The sequence below is a fragment of the Myotis myotis genome, unplaced genomic scaffold (assembly GCF_014108235.1).
Source record: "Myotis myotis isolate mMyoMyo1 unplaced genomic scaffold, mMyoMyo1.p scaffold_m19_p_13, whole genome shotgun sequence".
Classification (NCBI taxonomy): domain Eukaryota; kingdom Metazoa; phylum Chordata; class Mammalia; order Chiroptera; family Vespertilionidae; genus Myotis; species Myotis myotis.
In genome coordinates, this window is record NW_023416317.1 from 23,784,960 (window position 1) to 23,805,871 (window position 20,912).

The window sequence follows — 20,912 nt, forward strand, 5'->3', positions numbered from 1 at the left end:
TCTTGGAAGCTGCTACCTCAAGCAAAACAAGGCATAACAAAACCAATTGTATCCTAAGCGAATTGATACACAAGAGTTAAGCTCCTACCGCATATTTCTGGTCATAAGAACATCACCAAACTTCTAAGCAAAGACCAAAACTCTTCTAATATTAAACACTGAAATAAATGTGAGCTATACGCACATTTAACAAAGATGAAGAAACACAAGATAATTATTTTCCAACCTGCTATTCCAGTCCTGGGTGGTGAGTGGCAGGAGCCTATCCTGGCAGCTCTGGGCTCAAGGCTGGAACCCACCCTGGACAGGATGCCCTTCTAATGCGCGCGTTCTCTCTCTCTCTCTCTCTCTCACTCACTCACTCACACACACACACACACACACACACACACAATTTAGACTTGCTGATGAACCTCACGTGCACATCTCTGGGATGTGGGAGAAAACCAGGGTATCCAGAGAAAACCCACACAGACATGGGGAGAATGTGCAAACTCTACACAGGAATTGATTTCCGCACCCCCCCCTCCCCCTCCCCGCCGCCCATCAACGTCATAATGAAAGGACATTAGAAAGAAATAATGTTATTTGAGGACTTGCTGTATTATGCAAACTAAGGTATCTTAAAATTCAAGCAATGAGTTAAAGTAACAAATACTGCTTTGTCGAAAAGGAACCCTTTATTAATCTACATACGTATAAAAAGCAAGCAAAATCAGAATGTTTTCCTCAGCCATCCTTTCCACATTTTATGTAGTTTTTGTGAACTATAAATCAACGATTTCTTCATGCCTAAAAGAGAAAAGAAGAGACAGTGAGAAAACTGAGGCTTACTGAGTGGATACTCATCTATAGGTTTTATGATATTCAGACCAGAGACTTGTCTTTAGAGTAGAGCAGCACTGGGCTGACTGTGTCTAGGACAGTGGTTCTCAACCTTCCTAGCAAACCTTTAATATAGTTCCTCATGTTGTGGTGACCCCCAACCATAAAATTATTTTCGTTGCTACTTCATAACTGTAATTTTGCTACTGTTATGAATCGTAATGTAAATATCTGATATGCAGGATGTATTTTCATTGTTACAAATTGAACATAATTAAAGCATAGTGATTAATCACAAAACAATATGTAATTATATATGTGTTTTCCGATGGTCTTAGGTGACCCCTGTGAAAGGGTCGTTCGACCCCTAAAGGGGTCGCAACCCACAGGTTGAGAACCGCTGGTGTAGGAGACCCTGGAAGCCAAGGGTTACTAACGTGATCAATGTGAGGGGAAAAGATTGTGATTTAGGATTAAAATGGTGGTATGATGTCAAAGGTACCTGAGTTTCTGGGGTAAGTGAAATCTTTTGAGATACAAGCATACTGACAGCCTTTGAATTTAGTAGTTCTTAAAAAGAAAGAAAAAGGAAGAACAAAACCAAGATCTGTACGTAAATGGGCATCCCTGGCCCCTTTCTAAATCCCAATGCCTGCATCCAACCAACCCCACCTCGCTGCTTCTGTCACTGCGTGTGCCACTGATCTGCCCAGAGTGAATGTTGTTTCCATCACTTTCTGCTGCATAGAACTTAAATCCCTTTTCAGATTTCTTCTCTAGAAGTGCCTTCCTTGACTCTTCAGGCAAGTTCAGACATTGCTCCTCCTAGAGCAGGGGTGGGGAACCTTTATTCTACCAAGGGCCATTTGGATATTTATAACATTATTCACAAGCCATACACAATTATCAACTTAAAAACTAGCTTGCTACATTTGGCCAAACCTTTGATTAATTCATCCCTAATGGCTTGATAGGGCCAGACCAAATGATTTTGTAGGCCTTTATACAGTCCATGGGCCAGATATTCCCCACCCGATTCCTAGACCCACACCACTCGCTGGTATACAGAACAGCACTCACCCCACTGTACACGGCTCAGGGACAGGTTTATCAACCTCTCCCTCGGCCTAGACTGGGAGTTCCTTGAGGACAAAGACCTTGTCCTATTCATCCTTGTCTCCCCATCACCTAGTATAGAATCCAGCACATAGTAGGTACTTGGTAAATGCTTTAGAAATGACAGAACAGATGCACCTCATTCAGATATCTGATTTCCCAACACCCTCTATCTACTTAATCACAAGTACCAGATGAAATCGGAGAAGCTCTCTGGGGAGCTTATGGGAAAGAAGTAAAATGGGATAGAATAAGTGGGGTGTTATTTGTCTGTCAGATCTAATAGGATCCTATTTGCAGACAGCATTATGGGCTCAGCTTCCTTTGTGTTGAAAATGAGATCATTTAGTCCGTATTTCAGGGTGTGGCTCAGAGATCCAACTAGTCTTTCTCACCATGGGATACAAACTGTGGTCTGTGCGGCGAGTATGAAATGCCCACCCCTGGCAGTGCACTTTGTAAGCACTGCCGATGAGGTAACAGGGTTAGTTTCAGAGACTCGGAACACTTGGGTACGTGTGATCTCTTGAAAATACCTGGCCATGCTACTGGTAAGCTGCTTAGTCCACAAGGACCTTGTTAGAGGCTAATGTAGATAGTGGCAGGTTACAAGGCAAAGTCCCTGAAAAATACTTGTAGAAACTCTGGCCTGGCTTGTCCACTGACTACTTGCAAACTGAAACAGCCTCATCAAGAAGCTCAGAGCTCCTTCCCTGGCCTCCACCCCTGTTAATTTCTCCCTGGAGCAACCACTCTGGTAAACCTCACCCACTTGAGCATTGAGACTGGAAAGCTATTACGTAAGGTGCTTTTTAAAATTCCAGCCAGAACCAATCAAGACACTAAGCAGAACACAGGTAGTTGCATATGGTAAGGTTCAACACAGCAACCCCAGGGCACTGAGTCAGAGCTAGAGGAAGATGCATCGACTATGATAAGTCCCAGTTCAACTTCAAAAACTTACTCACACACTCCTTGGAGCTTAACATTTAAGGTAAATACATAAAGTACATCAGAGACACCATGAAGCTTTTTTTTTTTTTTTTTTTTTTTGGCTGCTAGTCCATTAAAGACTCCCTTAATTAAAAACAGTCTTTGCCTTCAATGGCCCTCAGAAAGACTGCAGCAGGGAACTGTGTTACAAAGAGACTGGAATAACAGTCAAGAGACCTGAATTCTAGCCTAGTTGGGCCACAAACTTACAGTGTAACTCCCCCTCTCTGGCCTTGACTTCCTCATCTGCACAACGACTGGCTTAGACTAGGTTAGAGGTGTCTAACAAGAGGCCCCTGGACTGACTTCATCTCCCTGTGAACTCTTTGAAACTCACTGTTTGCTGTGTAGATACATGTGTACTTCTGTGCAGAGGGTCCAAAGTTTTAGCCAGATTTTTATAGAAAGTCAGGATTTGCAAAAGGGTAAGAACCAACAGATCAGAATAAAGGGTCCTTTCTGCCTCAATATTCTAATTGCAACAAAAGTGGAGGACTTAAATTTCATGAATGTAGAATAGGCCAAATTTCCTAAACAGGACACGAAAAGTTGCTAACCATAAAGGACAAAATGAATAAATTTGATTAAGTAAAATTAAAGGCCCTGTCCAGGTAGCTCAGTTGGTTAGAGCATCATCCCAATAAATTAAGGTTGCAGGTTTGATCCCTGGTCAGAGCACATACAGGAATTAACCAGTGAATGCATAAATACGTGGAACAACAAATCAATGTTTCTCTCTAAAATAAAGTAAAAAGAAACAAAAGTAGTAACAAAAAATGAAAAGAAAAAGACACATAATATTAAGTTTTTGCCCAGGAAGTGCTACAATAGGAACTCTACTAGTGGAAGTGTAATTTGAACAATTGTTTGGTCGATACCACAATTAAACATTCACACACTTCATGATCTAGTAATTCTACCCCTAAGTTTGCACCTAACACAAATGCATAAATATGTTCATCAAAAGATAGGCACAAAACCAGCAGCACTACTTGTAATAGCCCCAAACTAGAAACAACTCAAGAAGCCATCAACAGTAGAGTGAAGAAATTGTGTATATTCACACAATGATCTATCTGGATACAATGAGAATAAACGAACTACTGCTAGTCCCCACACCATGATGAATCTCACTGATGTTATGAGGAGTGGAAGACACAAGAGAGTACATATTCATATATAAAGTTTGAAAATGGGCTAAACAGAAGCATGGCAATAGAAGTCAAGATAGTAAAGTTACTCTTGGAGAAGTAGTGGCTGTGACTGGCAAAGGGGGTTCCTAGGGCACTATGGTCATGAGTGTGCTCACTCTGTGAAAATTAATTTATGATTTGTGCCCTTTTCTGAATATGTTGAGATTTTCCATTCTACCAGAAGATCTGGAATCTGTCATTTATTTAGTCACTATAACATACTGAATGAGTATTTACTCTGCACCTATAGAAGGCACTGAGTTGTTGGGGATACTGATATGAATAGCAGTTATGGTCTCTGTCCTCATAGAGTTTACAATCTATAGAATTCTACTTGGCCTCCATTAGCTTACTTTTAGTTTCTGCTTCCTTTCTTTAAAAAAGGATGGTGATTTAGGAATTCTGCATTTAGAAAGTGTCTTGAGGGAAGATAGCCTTGTAGGAGAGAAATTTTACTCTAAGATCCATCACTATTGTCTCTGCTCCTTCTTCAGTGTATAAAGAAAGATGCAACATTTCTTTAAATACACCTTCCTCAGACAGATTCTTATTTACCCAAAGCTAGCCATTATGAATTCTGATTAGCATCTAAAGCCAGGATTTTATTTTGGAAGGATACAGAAATCTATTTCAATATATGACTCCTAAGGTTTTTCTTCTATTGATTTCCAGCTTGTGTTACATGACCTATAGCAAAATTACTACAAATGTAAGACTACAAACTGCCTATGTGACCTTGAACTGATGGGTCCAATGACAGACAAAATTCTCTAGGAAACAATGTGAGGCAGAGATATGAGTAGGTTGTCAGGGGTCTCTACCTTCCCATAACTCTACACTTCAGATCTTTAGGAGAGAAAATCAGTAAGCCCTCAACATTCTTCCAATTAATTTCCAACATAGTTAGATCTATCCACAAAGAATATCGCTCCTGAAGCAGAAAGTACAACTTATTTTTAAACTTTCAAGTTTAAATTACCAGAAAAAAGCACATTACCAGAAAAATTTTTTAACTATTATTTTGTGTTTTTCTTATTTAAATATGTAGGTACCAAAAAAAAAAGTATATAGAAGAAATGCTTTAGTTATAAGAAATCAGAAGCAGAGAAAAATGAATGATCCATTCTATTGTGTTCCAGGAAAGGGCTGGTTAGAATCAATTGAGGCATGCCAGAATCTTTTTAGGAACAAGACTACACCTGTCTTGTTAATTCAGCTGAATCTTTTGAAGCTAGAGAAGTACATAGGTACCTGTCCCCAGAATGCATTCTGATTGACCAGAAAGTCAGGTGGAAAAAATAAAGCAAGATTTCAAAAATTAAACTTCATTATCCCCGCCCAACCTTCCTCACCTCCTAAAATGGCTCCACAGCCCTAGTTGGTTTGGCTCAGTGGACAGAGCGTCGGTCTGTGGACTGAAGAGTCCCGGGTTCGATTCCGGTCAAGGGCACATGCCAAGGTTGCAGGCTCGAACCCCAGTGGGGGGCATGCAGGAGGCAGCCTATCAATAATACTCCCATGATTGATGTTTCTATCTGTCTCTCTCTCTCCCTCTCTCTGAAATCAATGAAAAATAATAAATAAATAAATAAATAAATAAATAAATAAATAAAATGACACCACCATCTTACTGCTTCCCACACCCAAAACCTGGGAGTTACCTGTGACTCCTCTCTCTCCTTCCCTTCCCATATCCCTCTAATCACCAAGACCTGGCGACCTGCCTTCTAAGTATTGCTGGCATCTCATCTCTCTGCCTCTACTGCAATGACGTGAGTTCAGGCTGCCACGATTCGTCACCTGGCTGGCTGCAACCATATCTAACCAGTTTCCCAAGCAATAGCTTTATCTCCCTTCAATCTGTTCTCAGTTCTCTAATGGCCTTTCTACAGTCCCTCTGCCCTCAAAAGAAACTCTGAATTCCCTTTCATGGCTTTTAAGGGCTTCCCTTGTCTGGCTCCTGCTTACTTCTCAGTCTAATCACTAAAGCCCACACCCCCTCCCCATTTCTCTTCCAGTTCCCACACCAGAACACTCAGACAGTTCCCCTTCTCTCCAAACAGATTAGAAACATAAAAGACTGTTACTTCTCAGAACATGACAGTTTGCTTAGCTGGTCTTCTGTTACTAGTACCAGATGTGATGTCATCTGCTGCTACTATGAAAGGAGTAGGCAAGTATGAGGAGGCTAAACAGGCTTTTGCTACTCCTAAGCTGGCTAGCTCCAGCTGCTGATCTGCCAGGGTTGCAGGCTTAATCCCAGGTAGGGGGCATGCAGGAGGCAGCCGAATGGTATTTCTCTCTCACACAGATGTTTCTCTCTCTCTCTCAATCAATTAAAAATATTTTTTAAAAGTATGATAACAAAAAGATATCTGCTTTTGAACCTTCCTTTTTTATCCCCATATGAGCAGGATGATGCAAAGAAGCCGAGTGATAATGGCAACAAAGGAATAAAATCTCAACCAAATACATTGGGGTTTTCTCATCCTGCAGATCATACATCAGCTGTCTGAAAACTGAATAGAGATAGAATTTTAGAGACTTAGGGGAAACAGCCCTAGCAAAAGCAAGGCAGAACAACAGCTATGACTGCAACAAGGGGACTTCCAAAGAACAAAGTGCAGGAGGGAGTTTCTGAGCCTGCTGTGAAGTTAGAGGGAAAAGAAACAGGCAGAGGAGCCACTCAGTTCCTTTACTTCAGCTGGAGACTTGGTCAAGGAACTAATGCCATTTGAATATGACAGTGAAAAGAGCCATGCTCTAAAGAGAGGTCAGGAAATGTTTAGGTAATGATACCAAAAGAAAAACAAAACTAGGCACAGTCCTAGATGTTTTTCTGTTTTTAATATACTTTTATTGACTTCAGGGAGGAAGGAAGAGGGAGAGATAGATAGAAACACCAATGATGAGAATCACTGATTGGCTGCCTCCTGCACGCCCCCCACTGGGGATCGAGCCTGCAACCCAGGCATGTGCCCTTGACCAGAATCGAACCCGGGACCCTTCAGTCCGCAGGCCGACGCTCCAAACCGGCTAGGGCAGTACTAGATGTTTTTATTATTTAAGATACGATTTTTATAACCTGGTAAGGCAGGTAAAATTATCCCCATGAAATTAAAACTCAGGAAAATTAGGTAACTTGCCTAAGTCACAGTAGTTAGGTTGGAATTTGAACCCTAGTCTCTGGGGCTCACAAACGCTTGCTCTTGGCCTGGACGGCCTTCCTCAGCCCACAACCATCATAAACCAGACAAGCCAGATCATAAGGTAAGTAAACCTACAGACTCTGAATGGATGCTAATCCTTTCCACAATTTCTGCAACCTCAGTGCAGGTTACAGACATTCTGATACTCTGGACTTCGTCAATCCTATGAGGTATCTTTAGAAGGAAAAGGGAAACAAGCATAAGCACAGGGGAACCTGCAATGGGCGCTCGCTCCAAGACCACAAGGAAATCTGGGCTGTGTTGTGAGGTGTTACCCACTGCCCTCTGCTGGTCACTGGAAAGAACGAGGGGGAAGAGGACCAAAGAGGCATTACAGCTTGAAATACCATGATTCATTTTTAAAAACCTTTTCTTAGAGAAAAATTTAAACTTACAAAAGAATAGTACACTATGTCTCCATGTATCTTCATCCAGCTTCAAAAATGTATCAAGTCATGACCAATCCTGTGTCATCTACTGTTTACCCACTTCCCTCCACTGTTTTATTTTGAAGCAAATCTCAGACATCCTGTCTTTTCATCTAAATATTTTAGTATGTATTTCTAAAAGAAAAGGAATTTTTTAAAACCCCATCATATACAACAGATAATAAATAATAAAGTAATTCCTTATAGCTTAGGAAGCCTCCCTAAAAAAGGAAAAATAAACAAAAACCCCTCAAAACATTCAGCCTCACCCAATAAGGATTATAGAAAGGGAGCAGCAATCATGCAAAATACAGAACCACCCAAACAAACAAAAGCACCTCATATTCAGCCTTGCCAGGATAAACACAGCAGAAACACAGATGAAATAAAAGTAACTGAATTGAACATGCAGTTATGCACCCCTGAGTGGCAGAAATATCTTCCGCTGAGTAGATCTGGCACACGTACTCTTTCCTGACTCTTTCCAAAGATTCAGGAGGGCCACACAGAGTCCTTGGGACCAAGCACTCAGCTGTGTAACCAGGAGGCTGGGGTGAGATGCTAAGATGTGAGACCACACCAGCTCCCTGGCAATCTCAACCCAGGGGTCGGAATCAGGCTGAAAGGCCACTCCCGTCTTTGTGTTACCTCTGAGCCAATTATGCCCTGGTACTACTGCAAATTTCTATTTACATGCCTGTCACTCTTTCTAGACTATGAACTTCTTGAAGGTACGATAGTGTTTTGTGTTCACTTGTTTTTTTTAATCCTCACCCGAGGATATTTTTCCCATTGATTTTCAGAGAGAGTGGAAAGGAGGGAGGGAGGGGGAAGAGAGAAACACTGATGTAAAGAGAAACATCGACTGGTTGCCTCGCACACACATCCCAAATGGGGCCAGAGATCGAACCTGAGACCGGTCAGGTCGAGGCCCTAACCACTGAGCACACAGATCAGGGCGCATGTTCACTTTGTATGTGTGGCTAACACATGAGAGACATTCAGTGGATGGTTATATAAGAAAGAATGAACTAGAAAAGTCCATCTTTTGACATTACCACGCACTGGAAAAAATGGGGAAAAACAAGAACTCTCATATTTTACTAGTGGGATTGATATAACTACTTGGGAGGGCAATTTGGTTATATCCAAAGAGGTTCAAATACTTAAGCCCATAAATCAAGAACAGGATGTTTTAAAATTAAAAAAAAAAAGGAAGATTCAGATGGGGAGAAAAAGAAAAGAAAAAGAGCTCCTAGAAATTAGAAATGTAATAGCAGAAATAAAAAAACTCAATAGAAGGTTTGGAAGCTGAAGCTGAGAAAATCTCCTAGAAAACAAGACAAAAGGACAAAGAGACCAAACATAGGAGAAAAAAGAAAAAAAACCAAAGAACTAGTCTAGGAGGTCCAATATTTGAATAAAAGGAGTTCCAGAAAGAGAAGAGAGGAAACAGATGGGAAAAAAGTAAAAAAGAATAAATGAAAAATTTCTTATATTCTGAGTGAACAAACTGAAAAATGAGTATCGTAACAGATAAAGACAGACTCACATCAAAGCACATCAGAGCCCTGCAGGAAAATGAAGACCTAACAGGCCTCCAAAAGAACATACACAAAGGATTGATAACCCGAATGGCTTTGGACTTCGACAGCAATCTTAGAAGTGAGAAGATAGTTGGAGCAATGGTATCGAAATTCTAAAGAAAAATTATTTCCAATCTACCCCCAGGCTAAGTCTCAATTTATGTGGGAGAATAGACTAGAGATACATTTAGACATACGTGGTCTCCAAATGTGCCTCCCACGCACCCTTTCTCGGAAAATTCCTGCATGGTGTGCTTCACCAAAACGAGAGTGTGCACCATGAAGATAAAGGACTGAGATACAGGAAAGACGGTGTTCCTCACAGGAAACAGATAAAGACCATCTCTGTGGGCAAAGGAAGTTGTGCAGGGAAGGAAAAGTGTTTTATGTGGCTCACCTAGGAGTCTCACTAGCACAGTCAGGCAGTGTAAACTCTGAACACTGACTTTACCACAGCTGCAATATATCTGTATTAGAGGGATGGGAGGGAGGGGAGGGGTGAGTGTGTGTGGTGAGGTTGGGTAGAGAGTTGAATTCTAATCTACCTTAGTGAGATGCCAAAAGCAGTAATATAAGGTTATTCTTTAGTGAACAGGCAGTGAAAACAAAAATACCCCACTAAGAGACTTGAAAGAGGTTGTCTCTGGAGGGGGGAAGTGGGAGAGAAGAGCAAGGCACTGCTGTTTTTGCAATGATATGCATGTGTAACTTTCCTAAACAAAAATATGAGGGGGAAACCTGCACACGGGAGTTATTCAGAAACCTTAGAGGGGCAGGAAAGCCTTCCAACAGTACCTCATATGGTTTGACTTTTTTAGGCGAACAGATTACAGTGCTGTCTGCCTGTCTGTATGATATTGCAATGTCCTAGTTTATGACCATTAGAATGCCAGCATTTCACGAGTACCTTCAGGACACAGACAACGCTTTACATTTTAACCAGGGGCGGATTTTCTAAGTTCTTACCGGCAGTGAAAATGCCTTTGGTGCTCTGTCTCAGACTCGAAGGTCTCACAATTGCCAAAAGCCCTGTGAGAAAAAAATCCAGCAAGGATGCCAAAAAAGCCAGATGTTAGTCATCTCAACACTTTTAAAAAACTGAAACTAAATATTCTTTCAGTTAGTCAATAAAACAGGCTCATCTATCTGTTCTGGTGTCACAGAATGACAGTGAAAAGGGTATCAGGATTGAGGGCCAGGGGACTGGAGTTGCCAGCATGTCACCACCCACCTATAAGAGTACAGGCAAATGACTGACCCCTCTGGGCCTGGGTCTACTCACCTTAAACAGGGTGGGTTAGGTGACCTTCAAAGGTCATTTTATGACTTTAAATCTACGTAAGGCTGCTAGTTCTCAATTCCAAGATGGAAGAAGATTAAAAAAACCACCCCCCCCCAAAAAAACAAAACAAAAAAACACGCAAATGTTTCTGCCCAGGAATAAAACTTCCATTCTGAAAACACACAGGACTCCTCAGTGAGGATCAATAGTATAGTTCCCATGCTCTATGAAAGGCAGCAGGGATCACACCGTGACCAGATTCATGTTAAAATAAAAAACAGCAAAGGACATGCCTCTATATTTATCTTCAGAACAGATACCTGGTGACCTAAACAGATGCTCTGACAACCTGGGGCAGGTCCCTGAGAGAGTGTGCGTGGAGCCCACCTATTGCAGCTAATGTTCAATATTGTCACTGTGATTATTTAGCACAGTGGCTTGCACCTTAGAGGGTTAAGTACTTAGTCAATGAAATAGGAGAATGCACTCATCTGAGGGAGTCATTTTCTTTCTTTTTTTAAAATATATTTTTATTGATTTCAGAGAGGAAGGGAGGGAGAGAAAGAGACAGAAACATCAATAATGAGAGAGAATCATTAATCTGCTGTCTCCTGCACACCCCACACTGGGGATGGAGCCCACAACCTGGCCACGTTGCCCTGACCAGGAATTGAACCATGACCTCCTGGTTCATAGGCTGACACTCAATCACTGAGCCACACTGGCTGGGCAGGGAGGGAGTCATTTTCAATTTCAAAATTATTTTTTTACTGACTGACCTCATAAAATAACTAACACCTCAAAGGGAAGTAGGTCTCTGAAGACAAGGTTCAGACTTTTCGGTAAATATCAGGGAAGCCCTGGGGATAATGCCCAGAACATAGGCTGCTAGAGGGTACCTGCTGAACACACTATGAGACACACTGAATGGGAACCAGTTGATGAAAGCTGTGTTTTTAAAGCCATCTGATAAAAGCTGTGTTCTTGGTGCTATTAAAGCAATAAAAATGTCACCAATCTCCTGCCTTCTCAGACCACCAGGAAGAACACAGACTCGTCTTTAAAATAACTGCTAAAAGAAATATTGTTTTCCCCCTTAGACAGTAATTTAGGACCCAGGAATTGGAACATAGAAATACTTTTATATCTACTTCAAACAAATGAAAATTTAAATTTGGAAACCCACAGGCTGTTAGTGCTTTCTTCTTCCTAGAAGCAATCTATCTCTTGATCTCACCAGTAAGGAAGAATAAAGAATACATCACACAGTCACAAAGCTTGCTTCTACCCATGGCCAGCACTTCCTCAAAAGTCAAATTCATAAACATACCTAGATGCACGATGTCTCCACAGTCAGGGTCATTAGCAAGTTGAAAAAGAGTTTCTTCCACATCTCTGTTTTTTCCAGGAGGATCCATAATATTATGTATTTCTTGCTGTAAGGTTTTGGGCAATGCCAACAGCTGAGTGAACTGTCCTTCTGGGCTTTTATCTATCTAAGGAATAAAAAAAAAAAGATGATGTCAATGGAAAGTTCTTTGAATTCTATAAATATTCAAAGGTCCATGGTTTCTCTTTATTTTATTTTTTTAATCCTCACCTGAGGATATGTTTAGAGGGAGGAAGGGAGAGACAGAAACATGGATATGAGAGAGAACATCGATCGGCTGCCTACCATACATGCCCCAACCAGGGATCGAACCCGCAACATAGGTGTATGTGCTCTGACTAGGAATCAAACCCACAACCTTTTGGTGCCTGGGACAACACTCTAGCTGACTGAGACACCGGCCAGGGTCCCATGACTTCTCTTCAAAGTCACACAAACAAATATGAACCCATATGCTGGAAGAGACAGCATGCTAAGGAGACGGTCTCCTTGCCGAAACTAAATGCCTAAGTGTTCAGGATTCTAAGTTCCTTCATAAAAGCCAATCCTTTACCTATAATGTTCCATTTTTACAGAGATAAGAAGAAATGCCTCTTTCAAGGACTGATTTCTGATTCTCAGTTTAAAGTTTCTATTTGTCTTAAATCCAATACTTAAAGGAAGTAAGGCTGCAGCTAATAGTCATTAAGACCCCAGCAAATCCAGGCACTCAAATTACTTCTCCCATTTATTTTTTAATAAATATTTTCATTGGTTTTAGAGAGGAAGGGATATATATATATATACACATCAATGATGAGAGGGAATCAATGACTGGCTGCCTCCTGCATGTCGCCCCTGGGGATCGAGCTCGCAACCCAGGCATATACCCTTGACTGGAATCAAACCTGGGACCCTTCAGTCCACAAGCCAATGCCCTATCCACTGAGCCAAACCAGCTAAGGGCCACTTCTTCCAATTTAAACACAGGGACACAAGAGTAACATAGCTAGGATCATAGAGCCAATAAGAGAGAGAAGGATTTAAATCTATGTCTCCTGCCTTTAGAGTCTCTTACATACCATGACGTATTTCATAAACTGTAGGAATAAAGTGATGATAAAAACTAATGACGCTCACTTTTAATACCCCGACACATAGTAGGTACTAACAAAAAAAATTGGTTGAATAGAAGAATGAACAACTGCATCAATAAATCTTAGTTGTCATTAATTCTTAAACAGGAGTAAGTTACAACAGTGGTTTCTTTTCTCAGCATATTCTAAAATACATCAAATTGAAAGATAAATACAGAAATAAAACATGTAACTATACATCAGACTTAACTTAGAAATCCTTGAATCAAAAGTTAGCCCAGCGTGGCTCAGTGGTTGAGTATTGATCTGTGAACCAGGAGGTCACGGCTCCTTCCTGGTCAGGGCACATGCCTTGGTTGTGGGCTCAGTCACCAGTGTGGGGTGTGCATGAGGCAGCAGATCAATGATTCTCTCTGATCGTTGATGTTTCTATCTCTCTCTCTCCCTTCCTCTCTGAAATCAATAAAAACAAAAAACAAAAAAGCCACAAAGCTGAGGCCGCACCTAGCTTCCCTAATGCCCAGTTTAATACACTTTACTTCATGAAACTAATTTTTTACAAAATCGTGTAAACAATGCCTGCCAAGCTGCGAACCAGTAACACTGCCCTCAAGAACACATCACATTATTTTCTAAGTGAGAATTTTTCTTGTATTCTTTTAAACAAATGTTTAGGTTTTAACTTTAAGACAACAGTAAAAAACCAATTAGACAAATGAATGTACTACATTTTAGATTCAGGTTTTCCAGATACAACCAACTTTCTTAATTAGAATTCACTCATTTTACCACATTTTTATTCAATAAATATTTATTGAGTACATGCCAATGTCTTGATTTTCTAGTTTTATCTATAAAATCTATGCAAAGAAAAAAAATGCTATTATTTAGTGGCTCCAATACAGGTATAGTTTTTTTTTTAACCAAAATATTTCATAAATATCAATAAGATGGTTCTAAATTCACAGAATTCAGCCTCTACTTAGCTTTGGCTAGAGAATGACCAAACAAAAGGATATTTCTGAAAAATATGCTAGAAATGACATTTATGGACTCATATTTTGGAGCCAAGTATTGAGATTAGTGAAAAGGACAATATATTTCTATAAGGTTTTAGCTATGAAACTTTCAAGCATTTCAGAGTTGCCAAAATGGTTTGAGTTCTATGAGGAATTAGAAAATAGCATTTATACCTGGATGAAGTTGCTCAGTGGTTAGAGCATCAGCCCTCGTACTGAAGGGTCATGGGTTTGATTCCCATCAAGGGCACGCACCTAGGTTGCAGGTTCCATCCCTGCCTAAGTTGGGGTGCATACAGGATGTATCTCTCTCAATCGAAGCTTCTCTCTCTCTTCCCCCAACCCCCTTCAACGCTCTTTAAAAATCAATGGAAAAAATATCCTTGGTTGAGGATTAACAAACAAGCAAACAAACAAACAAATAAAATAGCATTTGCCACTGCTTTTTCTTTCAGAAAAGAATGCACTGGAATTTTTGCTTGGAAACATGTGTTTAAAGACAAAATATTAGATGACATGTCCAAATAAATTGTTAAATTCTGATTATCCTTATTCTTTAATTCTTCCTATTTTACTAACATGAAAGAGAAAGCATTCAGTTAAAGGATGAGAGTCAAATTGCATTTTAAAAGCAGATATGGGAAAAGTCCACATACTGTATTTATATGAAGTATCTAGAACAGGCAAATTCAGAGGCAGAAAGTAGATCAGTGTTGCCTGGGGGGAGGAGAAGCTAGGCACTGCTAATGAGTATAAAATGTCTTTTTCAAGTGATGGGAATGTTCTAAAATTAGATTGTGATGATAGCTACACAACTCTGTGAATATACTAAAGGCACTGAATTTTATGGTATGTGTATTATATCTCAATAAAGCAGATATTTTTAAAAAGAGATATGGTTATATCATGGTGGATGCTGTGTTGCATCACCCAGATCCTGACTTCAGGGCCAAAGTACTCATTCCACTGGCAGCTGGCACTTTCTCAGAGCCCCTCCTAGTTCTGTGAGCTGCCTGTATCCAATGACTGGAAAATGCAGGAGTACAAAGGCTCATTAGACTTTTTAAGGCAACACTAGAAACTAGAAGAGATGAAGCTATGATTTAAAAATTCTGAGGGAAAATTATTTCCAACCTAAATTTTGATATTTAGTCCAAAATGTCAATCACTGCAAGGGTAAAATTTTCAGATGAACATGGCCAAAAGATTTACTTCCCTCTCAACCTATGTTAGGAAGGTATACTTCATCAAAATTAAAGTGTAACTATGAAAGAAGAAGATAAAAGATCCCCAAAATAAAAAGAACTAGCAAAGGAGAGAGGCAAAAAATTTCTCAGGGTGATAATAAAAAGAAGTCCAGGAGAACAGTTAGTGTGCAGTAAAGCCTCAGAAAGGAAGGGGTGGGTGGGATACAGAACTTCATGAAAATGTCCCCAAGAAAAACAAGAAACAGAGAAAATTCCTGATGAGTTAATAACGGGAGAAGTTTTACAGAATTGCACGAGTATGAGGATGAACCAGAGATAGGTATAAAGAAAACACAGCAAGTGAAAAAAAATGAGACAATTATTGCCTGGCCAATATGGCTTAGTGCTTGAGCCTTGACCCATGAACCAGGATGTCACAGTAGGATTCCTGACCAGGGCACACTGCCGGGCTGGGGGCTCAATCCCCAGTAGGGGTTGTGCAAGAGGCAGCTGATCAATGATTCTCTCTCATCATTGATGTTTCTCCTCTCCCTTTCCCTTCTTCTCTCTGAAATAAATAAAAACATATTATAAATATTTAAAGAAAATGAGACAATTATTAATTCCAAGAAAAATGAAGTTGTACATGAAAGGAAACTTCATAGTAGTGTATCTCAGCAGTAAGTTGTCACAATAAAGTAAATACTGAATATTAACCTAACCAAAAATCATAAAATGGCTCTATGTGGAGCACAAGGGAGAAATGTGGGAAAGGAAGTGTGTGCGTGTGTGTGTGCTGATGAGGGTGGCATAACAGCAAAACACCTTATCTTTCACAGATGATGACAAAAATAAAGTATAAAATTTTTTAAAGCAAGAAAAGGCGGTCAAAGCATTATTTAGAAATACGGAGGTAAACATCAGAAGAATCAGCTAAGGAGATAAAAGCGCCTGCCTCCAGAAGTGGCAATGAGATGTAGGAAGACGTATAGCAGGGAACTCCAAGTTTTCATTATTAATATCAAGGTACCATGTATATGCCTTAGTGTGAGAAAAGTTAAAGTTAAAAACAAAAAAAAACCCCTCAATCTGAAGCAAACAAGGCAAATTCTGCTCAGTGGAGTGGTGGGTAGTCTGGGCATTTCATGAATCCCTCTATTGTTTCCTTGTGTTTAAAATAATCCTTTTTAAAAAATCAAATTCCCCTTCTGTTATAAAAAATTCCACTAATTTTTTATCCAACACTAGAGGCCTGGTGCATGAAATTCATGCATGGGTAGGGTCCCTAGGCCTGGCCAGCGATCAGGGCAAATCGGGGCCTTCGAGCTGGCAGCCAGGGCCTCCCTTCACCCCACGTACCCCTTGGTGGTCAGTGCATGTCCATAGCAAGCAAATGAACTCCTGGTCTCCCGGTTGATCTCCCGAGGAGACAAGTTGCATATTAGGCTTTTACATATATATAGATGAGCTGCCCCTATTATTTGGAAGACGAGCATAAAAAAGTAAAATAGAGTGTTCTTTATGCTAAATTTTTTTAAAAACTGAGGTTTTTATAATTTAAAAAATCTTAAATCCAAATTATTTTTCCCAAAGAAAAAGTTTTTTAATATTTATTTTCAAATACTTAATAAATATTATTTTAAAAATAACTTGAAATAAGTTTCATTTAATATATCAGCAGGAGAGTTCCAAGACATAATTAATATAACAAATGGGGGATAAAAAGAAGCTTCAGAATAATATGCATGAGTCCATTTATGTAAAACAAAACACTCAAAAAAGACCAAATCCCATCATGTATGTGTATAGGTACAAACAGGTACAAAAATGCATGCAAAAACATCTGAAAGAATAAATACCAAACTGTCAGGAAGGTACCTCTGTGGAGGCAAATGGGATTGGGGACAGAAAGAAGGTAATCTGAGAGTTTATTCTTACTTGTTTTTTACTGATAATTAATATGCATAGTAAGAATTTCAAATGGCAAGAGAGATACATATGGTGAAGAGAAGCCACTCTCTCACATTAACCCTGGCTCCCTTCTCCAAAGGTGGCCTCTTACTGTCAGTCTCTTTTGTTACCTTTTTCAGCATTATTCCAAATATACTGAAGAACATGTTTATACATAAAACTTACTTTTAAAAATACGTTTTTACACTAGTTATACTATTCTAACCCTTACTTTCTCCCTTAAATAGATCTTTGCTTAGGAATGGTAGAAGTTATTTTCCACAGTTACCTCCAGTCTGCCTTGCTGGATTTTATACACCACTTGTGGATTATCCTGTAGTATGTGGCCATACAGCTCACGAAAGTGGGCTATGTTGGGCTTTACAATATCCATCACTTTTGCCTTATTCTCTCCAACCACCATCCGAAGGTCGCCTGGTTAAAACAAATGAAAAAACAAATGTCCCACTGATGATCCACATCCTGACCTATGAGCTACAGCCCCACTTTGATCTTGCACTAGTTCAAGATGGCAGCATCCCTCATTCACATTTCCTCTTCCTCCTCAAAACCATGAACACATTGCCCAAGGAATGCAGGCACTTCTTTGGGGAAAAAGAAAGCCTTTCAAATCATAAAGTCCTTTATGATAGTTAAAATATAGTTACTTACTTAGAGTGCAAAAGGTAATCATCATGGAGAAGCTAATTTGTTTTTGTTTTTCCAATGCAGAAGCTTCTGTACTTACAAACTTCCACCTTGTGAACAAAACTCTGCCTGTGACTAAGCATGGTTGAGGTTGTGTGTCGTATCACCTCAGATGTCTTTGATACTGCCCACTCAGTTTGGGCCTATTTGCTGTGCTTGCATGAAGGCTTTTAAGGTGCTTAATGAATATACACACCTTATTATATTTGTTAAGGGCAAGAGCAGTGAGTGTTAAAAATCCTACTACCTTGTTTACATTTAAGATGAACCTGAAAGCAAATATAATTTTTAAAAAATTATTTTAAAAATTATTATTTTGTTAATTCTCACCTGAGGATATTTTTTTCCATTGATTTCTAGAAAGAATGGAAGGGAGGGGGGGAGGGGGGGAGAGAGGAAGAGAGGAAGAGAGGAAGAGAGGGAGAGAGGGAGAGAGGGAGAGAGGGAGAGAGGGAGAGAGGGAGAGAGGGAGAGGGAGAGAGAGAGAGAGAGAGAGAGAGAGAAACATCAATCAGTCGCCTCCCCTATGTGCTCTGACAGTGGACCGAACCTGCAACCTACGTACGTGCCCTGACTAGGAATCGAACCTGCAACCTTTTGGGGTACAGACATCACTCCAACCAACTAAGCCATCTGACCAGGGCTAATTTTTAAATTTTAAGTAGAAAGAAATGGGAAAAGGTACATTTGCCAGTGGAATGGATTAAGCTGCAAAATAAATAATTCTGAAGGACAAAGAGCAAATTTTAAAACAAATTTAAAGTGCCCTGTCCTGCCTAAGCCATTGACAATTATTATCAGCAAGATATGGGGGGAGAGGGGAGGTGATAAAATGGGAAAAGATGAGTGAATGCCTATTGGCTAATGTTAACTCAAGGCTGGGCACACGTGAGGACTTCCCAGATGAAGCTTTGTGAAAGCAGCGCGGCTGAAACCTTTGTTGGACAGACAGAATGTTGTCTGGGGGAGTAATGAGGCAGCAAGTGCAGGCAGATACTCCGGCTGCTCAAGAATCCCTTGGGAAGAGGTGACAATTTATCATCTAAACTAGGTCACTTTTGAGGGTGAAGGGGGCACTATGATAATTCCCCTGGGACAAGTACAAGCTGGGCAAACCAGGACAAACGATAACACTTGTCGATTGCTTTTTGGGAGTAGGGAGCAGGGAGGGGTAATCAAAATCATTATCTGCCACGACACTTTTTTCTTATTCTTCAGTATGTACTTCAGTAAGGAATAACACATGCCTGGTTTTTAAGATCAACCTACGCTACAATTTGGTGGAAAGCAGCTGGGGACTGCTCGCTCAGGAAAACATACAAGTAGCCTCTGGAACCCCACCTTTGTGACATGAGGTCTGACTCTTTGTTCCCCGGGCCTGGATGGTCGGGGTGGGTGCAGGAGGCAATAGATCAATGTGTCTATTTCACATTGATGTTTCTTTTTCTCTCTCCCCTTCCTTTCCTCCCTTCCAGGCTCTCTAAAAAATCAATGGAAAACATATCCTTGGGTAATAATCACACAGAGCAAGATGGAAAATAATCATATAAAAAAACAAGATACAAAAGTACAAGGAAACAACTAAAAAACAAGACAAAGGGACTATATAAAAATGGTTATTTTTGCTCTAATAAGATACACATTTATTGTGGGCTTTTGTAGGTGTGTGTGCTTTACATATGCTATTTAGTTTAATTATCTCCAATTTTACAGATGAGATTGAGGTGCAAGATCCAGCCACCTTTCAGTTTCAGGATAGTGACATTTGAGATGACTGGTTTTACTCTACTTTGTAATTTTTCTCCACTGCCCTAACTTCTGTAATGTTGGCATATACTTCTAACATTTTAAAATAAATTCACAGGATGCATAGAGGTGATGACTTGGCAAATGTAAGTGAGAGGAAGCTGGATTTAAATTGCCTATTTAGAGCAGCGGTTCTCAACCTGTGGGCCGCGACCCCTTTGGGGGTCAAATGACTCTTTCATAGGGGTCGCCTAAGACCATCGGAAAACACATATATAATTACATATTGTTTTTGTGATTAATCACTATGCTTTAATTATGTTCAATTTGTAACAATGAAAATACATCCTGCATATCAGATATTTACATTACGATTCATAACAGTAGCAAAATTACAGTTATGAAGTAGCAACGAAAATAATTTTATGGTTGGGGGTCACCACAACATGAGGAACTGTATTAAAGGGTCGCAGCATTAGGAAGGTTGAGAACCACTGATTTAGAGCCTCAACTTTTATTTAGAGTCTATAAATGGATTATATTGATCTGCCTGGGAATAAAATGTCATCAAACTCTGAATCTAACATGACTGGTTCTGAAGTGAAAGATCACTGCTGAGGTTCTAAACATTTCGGTCATTTTTCTTTCTGTACCCTCAACCAACAAAAAATTCTTATACGTTAGATAGCAACTTTCTGAGAGAGGGACTGCATTTTACCAAAATGTAAAAGCAAACGAATCCAAATCCTCCCAAAAGAACAATTGCATGCCATGATTAAAGGACCTGGAAGATACTACGGACCCTCTGAGAATAAGGACCAGAGCTTACTCATCTCTGTCTCCCCAGCTCCTTGAGTACTGCCTGGCACATTAAAAGCACATCAATAAATATCTACTGAACAGAACTTCTCCTACTGCTGTGCAGCAGAACTAGCTCAGCCAGAGGGAACAGCAAGCAAATGGACTTATTACTCATTTCTTCAGAACAAAATAAATAAAACTATGGGCACAGCATGAACCCACATCTGATCATAAGAATCAATTTTTCTAACTGCCAGAAATGTTTGCAACAAAACAGAGAAATTGAGAAAAACTGCTTTTATTTTATACCTCTGTTGATGGGTTTAACTCTTGGCTGCTCAAGCCAATCTAATAAAATGGGTAACCAAAAGGATAATTTCTCTTTGACTCTGAAATGAGGCTT

At 40.0% G+C, this 20,912-nt stretch overlaps 1 protein-coding gene across 4 annotated transcripts in view; it reads right to left on the bottom strand.

Moving 5' to 3' along the window:
• Positions 1 to 658: 658 nt before the first annotated feature.
• Positions 659 to 20,912, bottom strand: part of TAMM41 (TAM41 mitochondrial translocator assembly and maintenance homolog) — a 45,390-nt gene continuing 25,136 nt past the window's right edge. For 3 of the 4 annotated variants that reach the window (XM_036332203.1, XM_036332205.1, XM_036332206.1), the window contains 4 exons: positions 17,544 to 17,689; positions 11,963 to 12,128; positions 10,317 to 10,379; positions 659 to 792 (listed from right to left, as the gene is read on the bottom strand). In XM_036332203.1, the coding sequence (XP_036188096.1) occupies positions 716 to 792; positions 10,317 to 10,379; positions 11,963 to 12,128; positions 17,544 to 17,689 (452 nt within the window). In that variant the 3' untranslated portion in view covers positions 659 to 715. The remainder of the gene's footprint in view (positions 793 to 10,316; positions 10,380 to 11,962; positions 12,129 to 17,543; positions 17,690 to 20,912) is intronic. The other variant, XM_036332204.1, reaches the window with a different exon arrangement.